The sequence below is a fragment of the Poecilia reticulata genome, chromosome 16, assembly GCF_904066995.2.
Source record: "Poecilia reticulata chromosome 16, P_reticulata-male-v2, whole genome shotgun sequence".
In the NCBI taxonomy this organism is placed as follows: domain Eukaryota; kingdom Metazoa; phylum Chordata; class Actinopteri; order Cyprinodontiformes; family Poeciliidae; genus Poecilia; species Poecilia reticulata.
Window position 1 is genome coordinate 17,824,285 of NC_088845.1, and position 11,347 is coordinate 17,835,631.

The 11,347-nt window shown below is 37.4% G+C and overlaps 1 protein-coding gene across 1 annotated transcript; it reads left to right on the forward strand.

Moving 5' to 3' along the window:
* The first annotated feature begins 1,324 nt into the window (after nt 1-1,324).
* LOC103478639 (polyamine-transporter SLC45A4-like) lies at nt 1,325-11,347 on the forward strand. The gene is made up of 13 exons (XM_008432610.3): nt 1,325-1,442; nt 3,034-3,774; nt 6,013-6,201; nt 6,296-6,481; nt 6,926-7,590; nt 7,797-7,946; nt 8,081-8,329; nt 8,871-8,990; nt 9,131-9,230; nt 9,386-9,466; nt 9,888-10,018; nt 10,639-10,707; nt 10,814-11,347. Exons 2-13 carry the CDS (start codon nt 3,534-3,536, stop codon nt 10,985-10,987), a joined length of 2,355 nt encoding a protein of 784 aa, XP_008430832.3. The 5' UTR covers nt 1,325-1,442; nt 3,034-3,533; the 3' UTR covers nt 10,988-11,347.

An 11,347-nucleotide genomic window follows, 5' to 3' on the forward strand; every position in this document is an offset into this window, starting at 1 on the left:
GGGGAAAAAATGTAACTTCATACTTTGCGAACCAGACACTAAACTTACTTAAAGTCTGAATTGAGTTTTTTCCCCTTCATTAATGGCACTTTTATTACATTCATTATATCTATCATGGTAATTCAGGGTGAGTCATTTTTAATTCTAAATGAATATCCTTGTTGGACTTTTATTCTCCTTCAAGATACATTTACCTAACGCTAAAATAAATGAAATGTACATTATGCAGCAAAGGAAATTAGAAGACATATATCCATTATGGAGTTGATCGGTTTTGGACGGGCGATGTGCCCCTATTGCATAAGCGATACTGAAGAATGACTGATATCATTAAAGATACGGGGAAGACGCTTTTCAGTTATCTTGCTTTGCTAGTAAAGTCGTTAGCTAGCAGCTAGCTAATAGCACATCAACAACAGCCTAATGTCTGTATGATAAAAATACTGAATCGATAGATAAGAACAGTTTTTCCTCACCTGGCTGTCTCCTCCCGCTCAGTAGTCCTTCAGAGAAAGGCAGACGCAGAGGCCTGTCAGTGTCTGTTGTATTTCATTACCTCTCTGCTTAAACCGCTACTCTGAGCTGAAGCAGAAACGATACTTCAACGTTTTCCGTCATCTGACAAGTAGCAAGTCTACTCCACTTTATTCACCCAAAACTTTTTATTTTTATTTCACCAAAAACTGTTCTGTAATCTGGAACATTTGCTAAGTTGAGCTCCGCAGTTAGCCGCCTTATCTCACTGCGCGAGAGGCAATTGCGTCATGAGTCACAGGCAAAAGGTCAAAGGTAACAAGGTGACGGAGGGCTTATTATATTGTACAAAAAACCCCAACAAAAAACCAAATAATTTTAGTACATGTTATTATGTGTCAGAAGAGGACTTAGGAAATAATAATACCAAAAAAATAATAATAAAATTAAATTAAAAAATTAAAAAATTGACCAAAAGGGCACTTGTGGGCAAGGAGCAAAAGGGGCAGGTGCTCAAGCACCTCTAAACAGGTTGACAGGGTCAAATTTTTGCAGCTGAGGAGCTTGTTAAACTAAATTTCTGCAAGAAAAAAGAATTCCACAAAAATAAAAGTATTTCTCAAAATAGACTCCTCTCCATATCTGTATACTTTTATATGGTCAAACTCAAACATATTTTGTCATAAATGAGCAACTCAAAAATTAAAACGTATCGTAATTAATGTCATAGTTTGCTTATTTATAATTTCTTGACGTCACGGTCAACACCGTTGTCCACACCCCCTCTTTGTTACTGTGGAAACCAATAAAATAGATGAGTGGAGCGCGTGCATCAGATAGTCATTGAATTAGCTGGAGAAGCTTAGCCCTGACGCTAGCCCCATTTTGACGTTTTTATGGGCACATTTGCGGAAAGAAATTCAAAATGCTGCAATAGTTCTAAGGTGTCAACAAGAAGAAATTCCCAGGTATGTCCTGTCTTTTTGTGGTTTCACAGGAAAGAGTCTTTTGGTGTTAAGTCGTTAAACGTTTGCAGTCGAGATATATTTTAGCCAGCTTAGCTCGCCAAGGTAACGTTAGCAAGCCAAGATAGGGTTAACGTCAGCGTCCCTACGGAGAGGTGTTTCTACCTGGTTTCACGTAAACACAGAAAACAGTAAAAAGGTAACCTCTATAAACTCGTGTATACTTGGGGTGAGAGGCAGGAGGGACAAGTAAAGTTTGCTAAGGCTTTCCCCCCCAGCAAAACAAGTCATGACAAGTTTATCAATCGCTCTCCCTAACTAGTATATTCCTTTTAAATGGAAACTTATAGACAGTTTTCTTTTTTTTCTTTCTTTTTTTACTTTAACGAGCTCTCTATATGATATGTATGTTATATTTACGGACTCGAGTTTCGTTTCTACACGCAGTTCGATAACTATTGGAATGTCGCACATCTGTAGTGGAAAAGTTTAAACATTGACACACAGTGAAAGGGAATGATTAAAGAATATAAATGCTTTATGATCACTATCCTCAAAGCTAAACCGCGCTGCCTTTAAAGGTACGTTATAGCATTGAGATAAATCTGTCAATTTAAACAGTGAACACTTGCGCAATGGACAGTGTATTAATGTGTTTTTGTTTCTTAATCTTGTGCTTCAGATGTCAGTTTTATGGTTTGACGCCTATTGTCAAACATTCTGTAGTCTTAAGTTTATGCATGGGAAAAAAGCTTGAACTTTTGGCTATATCCAGTTGTTTCCCAAAATTGATTTGCATCATATTTTATGTCATCTATTTTAGAGCAGGGCTACATTTTTCTAAACCTCAGAGGAGTTTTTGTTTCCGATTATGGAAGCCAAAAGTACAAAAATACTTGGAGCACACTGATACTTTCTGGGATAGTGACTTGCAAAAGTATTCATACCCTTCGAACATTACCACATTTTGCAACTACACACTTAAATGAATTGGATTTTGATTATGACTCACTGGGTTATTTTAACACAACCTCGCCCATGGTTTCAAGCCTTTAACAAGATTTCTGTCAGTCTTGCCCTGTATCTAGTTTCATCCATCTTCCCATTAGCTCCTGTGTTCCTGCTGAAGAAACTGTAGGGATGTTGTCCTCAATGGGGTTTGCAACTCTGATTTGCTATGACAGCTTTGCATATAGGGAAATAGCTGTTTGTGAGAATAAAATCTGGACTATGTTTACTAACTGTGTGACTTCTGGAAGTGATCTTGGAGGATTTCATTTAGGGCATCAAATTAGAAAAAACATGCATGCCACATTTCTCAAATGTTTCAATGTAAAAACATTTTTCTTTTGCTTCAGTGATGTACTACGTTGTATTGGTACATCACAAAGAAATCCACTAAAATACAATGAAAGTTATAATTGCTGCAGGAAAAAATGTGAATATGTTCAGAAATATGAATGTTTTTGCAAGGACCTGCGTTTAAAAGGTCAGCAATCACCTACTACAGTGTAAAAACAACGTGCTTACAGATTATCTTCTGTGTTACATGTTAACCCTTGTTACTGGTTCAACTGACTTTTGTTTTTTCCAGACGTCTATTTCCTGTCCAGCTGGATCTGCACAAAGTTGGAGACCCTTCAATTCTTTACCTGGTTTTCTGCAAGCAAAATAACTGGAAATAATAAGAATACAACTTCTTTCCAAGTTTTTTTTTTAATATTATTATTATTACTACTTTTTTTCTTTTGCACATGACCTTTAGGCTCTCCACCACTTTGCAGTTGGGCTTAAGAACCATCTTTGCTGATTTTATATCGGTGTAATCACTAAATGTCTAATCACTATTCATGGCCTATTTACCCCATTACAATGATGATTCATTTCTTTTAACTCACCATTTCTTAATTCTACACATGTGTCATTTTTTAGAAAAATAAACTATTCCCACTCAATAACTGAGCAAGAGTAGGGCTATGGACATGTGTATTTTTAGTATTATCATTTAAAATTTCTTTTGGATGAATCTAAACAAGTGGAGTTGTCTTGGGATTTGAAGGAAGTTGTGAAAGAAACTAACAACAAACAGTTCAAATGAAGTCAGACCAAATTGAGATGGGAGGAGAAGTTGAGGAGCATAAGGCCCTGGACCTTCCTGACGACAGAAAGCCCAACAGAGTTATAAAAAATGATAAAAGTGAGAATGAAGAGGAGGAGGGAAAAGCAGTTCAGATTCCCCGATATCGCTGGGTCATGCATGCTGCTGTGATGTTTGGACGAGAGTTTTGCTACGCCATGGAAACCGCCTTGGTGACACCAGTTCTTCTACAGATAGGTAAGCAATACTGTCTTTCTTAAAGTCACACTCCTGTCTCGCCTTATTACTTAAGTGAGTATGTATTATGAAGTTGAGAAGGAACATTTTTAATTCATTCGTTGAACCTGTACTCATGTACTTTAACCACTAAACTGGTATGACAGGTGTAAAGCACACATGGTACTTTTCTATGTTTTCCTACAAGTCCAATCTTGCAGTGGGTAAAGTTATTAGACTCACTCTGCTTAGGTAGCTCAATACAGCTGCTTCACTATAATGTCGGTGCGATTATTCTAAACCTATGTTGACAAAACTTACAGCTATCTCTTTGTCTTTGGAGGTACTTCAGCGACATAATTGTGACCAAATTCCTCTAACATTGTCAGGACATTAAACCAATTTGGCCCACACTTAGCCATGATGGTGGTGTTTGTTTGTTTTCTTTATTGGAGTGGTTGTGTTTGAATGCTTTGAGTTTTACGTTAGTCTTCATGATTAACATTTCTCAGAAGATATTGGAAAAACATAATGTAGTTTGTTGTCATTGGATTAGACTGGATGTTTCCGTCTGTCTCCCAAGCTGCACCTCTGTTATGTAACAGTAGTACCCAGTTAGGGGCTTTAGCATGGTGTTAGATGTCAACTTTGCCAGCATAGCAGAAATGAAACAAAGGCAGTTTCCCCTGCCCAGGTATGCCAAGAATGTGTAACACAGCACATTTCAGGTTCACCATGTTCTACTCTTTCTCTTTCTTAAACTTTATTTACTGTGGATTTGTGCTTTTTTTTTAAGGCATTTGGCTGGGGTACTTTTTTTCCTCTGTTGGTATTGTCAGATCAACCTTTTACATTTGGATAGTTCAGTGTTCAGATTGGTTGACTGATAGACTTATAGGTCACTGACAGAGATCTGCTTAAAATACTATCAATCCTGTATATATTTACAAATAGACTTTTTTTGATTTAAAATGGTACATCTAAAGCTGGCAAAATTTTTATTCTTTTGTGAGTAAGTATAGTGTACACCCTGTACAAAGAAAGCTCTTAGGGGTGCACCGGTTGCAGTGTTCTGGCCGATCGCCGATTACTGATTTTTTAAAAAGCTTAACCTGCCGATTCCAATTTTGGCCGATACCAATTTTTTTGTCTGGAATGTTGCTCAATATAGCAAGAAAGTTGTTGGATTGGCAAAAGTGGGGTCACTATTGTTAATTTAAAAGAAAACCAATGTATTAGAAGAGTTTTTGTTTATTGGTGCGTGGAGCAGATGTCTGGAATGGATTGAATGATGAGTTAAAAATAGTACAAATATAAACCAGCTTAAAAAACTGTTTAAAAAGGAGCTTATTGCAAAATATGTTCTGTAAGATGACTGTTTTAAAGTCTAAAAAGGCTATTGATGATGTAAATGGTGCTTAAATAATTGCAGATCTTTAAATATTATGTAAAGTGAAAACAAGTTGTCTTATTTTGGTGTTTTGACAGTTAATTGATTATAAATTGATAAATATGAAAGGGGAAGGACATTATAAGATATTGTATCTTCTGATTGCTCCTTTTAGAACAGAACATATAAAATTTGCATGTCCCTTGGGCATAATAATTTTTTTACTTTTATTTCTGTAGTTTGTTTCATTTTATTTTATTTATTTATTTTTCTTTCTTGATTGTCTCTTCTGTCCGTTTGAAATAAATAAATAAATAAAATAAATGTGCAGACATAACTTGGTCTGCACATTATGTCGTGGCGTTAGGTTTGACTGAAAGGTCTGTCAGTCAAACCTTTATCACCGGAGAGCAAAAGAGGACAGCGTTTCGATCGACGGATAAGATCGGATTCATATGTAAATCGGTCTAAAAATCTCCTAAAATTAAGGAAATCGGCACCGATAAAGCGGTTCACCCTTAGTTTTCTATCAGTGTTGTAAATATTTTTTATTTATTGTTATATTGCTGGTTTTCCAAATTAAAATAATAGACAATCTGTACTAAATGTATTTTTCATAACTTCCTTTCACAGGCAGTCATTTCAGGAAATAGGCATAGTTGTAAAAATTAAAACATTTCATTCCAGTAATATTGTGATATTACAGACTGAAGCAAAATATAGAATCTAAATGCAACGCTTTATCACTTTGAAGTGTCTAAAGATGTTTCACATTAGATCTTTCCAAAAGATAAAATTTAAGCCTTATGTTTCTACTGTAAAGTCTTTTTTTGGGCATAATTTGAACTGTTTTATTCACTGTTTTCTAGGTCTTCCTGAGCAGTATTACAGTTTAACCTGGTTTCTCAGTCCCATCCTGGGTCTTCTGTTCACCCCGCTGATTGGCTCAGCCAGTGACCGCTGCACTCTGCGATGGGGCCGGAGGAGACCATTCATTCTGGCTCTTTGCACAGGAGTGCTAATTGGTGTTGCACTATTTTTAAACGGATCATTGATTGGTAAGACAGAGTCTCGGATGACGTCACACGTCTGCTAGGATTACAGTTCTTGCAGGTTAATCCACTTTGTATATATTTTGATTTTTTGTTTCAGGCCTTTCTATTGGTGACAGCCCAAACTCCAAGCGGCAGCCAATTGGTATCGTTCTGACTGTTGTTGGTGTTGTGGTGCTGGACTTCTGCGCTGATGCCTCCGAGGGACCAATCAGGGCTTACCTTCTGGACGTTGCTGATGCTGATGAGCAAGACATGGCTCTGAATATACATGGCCTGTCCGCTGGTAAGACATTCCTTACATGTTTACATGTAATTTTTTGTTTTTTTGTATTATTGGTGAACTTTTAAAATTACATAAAAAATGCATAAACACCTACTATGGAGAATTTGTCTATTTTATAGTCAGATTAACTTCAAGTACTACTACTATTTATAGTACTTTTTTATATATATATATATTTCTGGAAACATTTCATGTTTCCAGAAATTGAAGGGAAAATAGCACATAGTTTGTGAGCCACAAAAGAAAAAAAGAAAAATCAGTGGTGGTCATTTTGTGCTGAAATTGCATGATTACACTTGAAACTGCCAAAACTTGCCTTTTTATAAACGGCTTTAAGAAAGAGCAACCCAAACTGCTCTTGCTTTTTGTAACCCAAACTGAGTGTGAATTTAAGTCACGTTTTTATTTCAGGAATCTCTGCTGTGCTTTTTCTGTTTTTTCCAGGACTTGGCGGAGCAGTTGGCTACATGTTGGGAGGCCTTGACTGGACCGGCACTGCTCTGGGTAGAGCATTTAAGTCACAGGAACAGGTCCTCTTCCTGTTTGCTGGGGTTATCTTTATTATTTCTGTAACACTGCATATGCTCAGTATCCCTGAGAGGACTTTTGCTTCAGCCAACCAACTGAAAGATGAAGATGATGAGTGCACCAGTCAGTTGTCTGTAAAATTGCCTGGCTGCACACGACCTTGTCTCGTTGCAATTGCAGAGGAAGATGCTTTTGCACCAGCCTCTTGCCAAGAGGACAAAGAAACACATCCCGAGGAAGCAGAAATGGATTTCCTAGCTGTGGACAGAGTTCGGAGTAAAAGTGATTCAGTCCTTGCCATGCCAGACGCTACAATCGAGTTAGACTCTGACCTTCACCTAGACAGGCAGATGTTCTTACCTGAAGTGCCTTTATTACCAGAAGATCTGGACAATGCCTTTACGCCATCAGACACCGGTATGGAGTCCTCATCTCCTACTAATGACCCCACCTCTCACACTAATGGGAGAGTGATTGAAGAGCCTACAAATATAGATGTGCCTCAAATAAAGGACCCAACAAATGGCCAGCTTTCTGTTCCTCAGGCCAGTTCTGCTTCAGAGAATTCACACGTACGATGGGTGAGATGATCCACTGTGAATACAAATTTCTTTTGACTTAAAATCAGTTTGAGAACATAACTAATCTTGTAAATTGTCTGTATTCACTTAACTTTAGTATGTACGACTCTGCCTAGTTAGAAAACCTCAGTGCTTGCAAAGTGTAGAAACCTGTGACATTTGTTTGGATTTTTAATTGGTATCTCTGCATCTCTCTCTTCTTTTAGCATGAGCTAACCTCTAACGGCACCAGTGCTGGTTTGCCTTCCTCTCAAGCCTTGAATACAGTTAAAGGCCACACCTCCACCAAACCAGGGACCCGCACTGGCAACACTTCTGTCTCATCACGACAACATCCAGCAACCTTCTACAGACAGGTAGACTTATTTTTATTTATTTTCTCCGTTTTATTTAAGGAATTTAATTTATTCTTGCATAATGACAGTTATTACAATATCTAATTTCCCTTTGGGTTAAACATGATTGACACTGGCTCTTTCTTCATCTTCAGCCCTCCTTTACATTTTCATACTATGGTCGAGTGGCATTACAACGCTACAGACTGAGACGCACAAGACTCACGGGCCCTCGGCCAATCACCACCTCCCGTAGTCTGACTGATCTGCGAGGCATCCGGGGACCTGTGCACAGAAGAAAGAGGCAGCTGTCTGCAAGTAGCCTTTCATCTGAAGGCTCCAGCAGTGTTGGGGAAATGGAGAGGGGTACAACTGTGAAGCTTCTTTGGCTATCCATGTTCAAGGTGAACTAAACTTTGTTCTGTTGTTCTTTAGTACAGGGTTACCTATACAAAATTTCAGGGAAACTTGTGGTTGGAACCTGTCTTGTGAAGAAGTCCGTGTTTAAAAGGGGTCTGGAAAGGTATGGAATGAGATTAGTATGCTCAAAGTCTGGAAAGGAAATAAGAGCGCACTAGGTTTTTAGTAATTCCATACTTTATTCCCTGTCTGAAACTCTAGAAGTTGTATCTTTTCATCCCCATGTCCTCCCTCTGATCGTTCATTCATTCATCTATTGTTGCATTTGTACATTCTTTGGTGTATTTAATCACTAGCTTTCCGCCATCTATTTGGCTTTCTGTTCCATTATCTCTGATTTATACAGGTTCAGAATTTAAAGCCCGATCATCAGTAATGCTTTTAATTTATTTACACAAAAGTTTTGTTTTTAAATCTTTAAATACTGGCATGAAAATCACAAGAACACAGAACATTTTAGCCCACAAAATGTAAAAACTTAAGCTTTATGCTAATTGTCACTCTTTTTATTTCCCTGTTCTGCAGATGCCAAAGCAGCTCTGGAGACTGTGTATATGTCACCTCCTTACATGGTTCTCCATTATAGCTGAAGCCGTGTTTTACACTGACTTCATGGGTCAGGTCATTTTTCGTGGAAACCCTAAGGTAAATGCATACATCGTTTTGTTCTTTTAAATAGAAAATTGAAATTGTGCATCATGTAGTGGACTACTATTCATTTATGTTCCATTCAAGCTGTCCAGTCTCTTTGTGTTGCATTAAAGTCTGTGTTCTGCTTTCGTCAGGCACCAGGCAATTCCACAGAGCTACAAGATTATCACAGAGGAGTACAGATGGGGTGCTGGGGGTTGGTGGTCTATGCTGCAACTGCTGCTGTTTGCTCTGGTAAAACACAAACCCTGTTTTTTCATCTTGAGAGTACTTGGCACTGAGCAAGCTACCAAATTACACAAAAGGAAGTTGCAGATAATACAGTTAAACTTCCTTTTTTGTCCCTTTAATGTGATGACTAATAACCAAAAACTTCTCCCCTGTTCCAGCCATTCTTCAGAAATCTTTGGATAATTTTGATCTGAGTATTAGGGTCATCTATGTTGTGGGAACTTTGGGATTCTCAATAGGTAAGTCAAATGGGCTGCAGCATAGTTTCATGTGATGCTTCAGACTTGTATTTGTGTTCATTCAAAGTCCTTCAATTTTTGCTAAAGTTCTGAGTGGGACTATAGAGCAACCACTTTTATTAAATGCAACATTATGTCAAGATTGCTGCAACAATTACAGATGAATTGTTGCAATTATTAGTAACAGTTACTTAGCATAATCATTATCAGATTCCACTGTTGAGTTGGAACTGGGTTCACATGATTTTTGATGATTGAATGATCCAATAGTTTCTCAAAGAGAATGGGACATATAAAATAATCATGTTGACATTCTCACTTATTTTGTATTAAACCCCATTTGTAAAGTCTTCCTAAATTTTGTTGTAATCCATTATTAGGAACTAACAATTTTGTTTCATTGTGTTTTTTCTTTCTTTAGGAACTGCAATTATGGCAATATTCCCTAATGTTTACGTTTCCATGGTGATGATCAGTACCATGGGAATCATCTCCATGAGTATCTCATACTGTCCCTATGCTTTACTTGGACAGTACCATGAAATCAAAGAAGTAAGATCAGAAACAAGTTGACCACACATTGTTTTGATTCTACATTTTAAGAAGCATTATTCAACCTAAAAACTGAGTGTTTTTATTATACATAAATGTCTAAATTTCTTTGGCGCTAAGCATTTCTAGGATTTACCTTTGTTTTTAAATTAAACAAGATTTTTCTTTAAAAATTGGCAAGGCAATTTTTTTCTATGGCACACATCAGCAATATAGCAATTCAAATTATACAACAGAAAATAAAACGACAAGCAAACCATTATGTTGCTGTGAGAGGTTAAAGACAGACTGTTATTAATGGAAAGCAACTCTAAACAATTGGATGTTATCACTTGATTTAAAGGAACTCAGTGTTTCAGCATTTTTGCAGTTTTCTGGAAGATTGTTTCAATATAGTGGAGCATAAATGCTGAATGATGCTTTCATGTTTGGTTTCGGTTCTGGGGTTATAGAGTAGACTTGAATCATAAGACCCATAAGACTTGTAGATTGGTACAATGAAAACAGATCTTTAATGTATCTTGGTACTAGTAAGTTATAAATTTACTTTAAAGTATATTCTCTGACATGCATGTATGGACTTTAGATAAATGTTGACCCTTTTTTTTGTTCTTTCTCAGTACATTAACCATAGTCCAGCCAACACTCGAAGAGGCTTTGGTATAGACTGTGCTATACTAACCTGCCAGGCAAGTGCAATTTTTGCTTTCACTTAAAAATGATCAGAATTTAAAATAAAGATTTTGCCCCTTATAGTTCTTAACCTGTGATGTTGTATTTTTATTTTATTTCCAGGTTTACATCAGTCAAATTTTGGTTGCATCAGCTCTTGGATCTGTAGTTGAGGCTGTTGATAGTGTACGTGTCATTCCAGTTGTTGCCTCCGGGGGCTCCTTCCTTGGATTCCTCACTGCTTGTTTCCTAGTAATTTATCCTGTCCCAGAGCCTGGTAGCTCTGTGGATTATTAGGACTCTGATGCTCTACCTGGAGAGGAGGGTCAGAATAGTAAAAGGACCAGTGACTACAGACTATCTCTGCTTAACCTCACAGATCAGACCAGAGAAGACGCTGCTGCCTAAGGGTAGAAAAGAACTGCCATGATGGATTGACTCAACAACCAAAAACTGCATCATGTGTAAATTATACCAAACTTTGCTGGTGTGCATATGTGATGGGCTGTGCCATGTGGAGCGGCAAAGAAACACAAAGAGGGAAAACATAACTGACAGATGATTTTCCATCTAGTAAAAATGTAGGATGGGTAGATTTGGATTACTATTGTAATCTAAATGTGAAGTGAAGGAAATCATATAAAAACAATGCCTGCT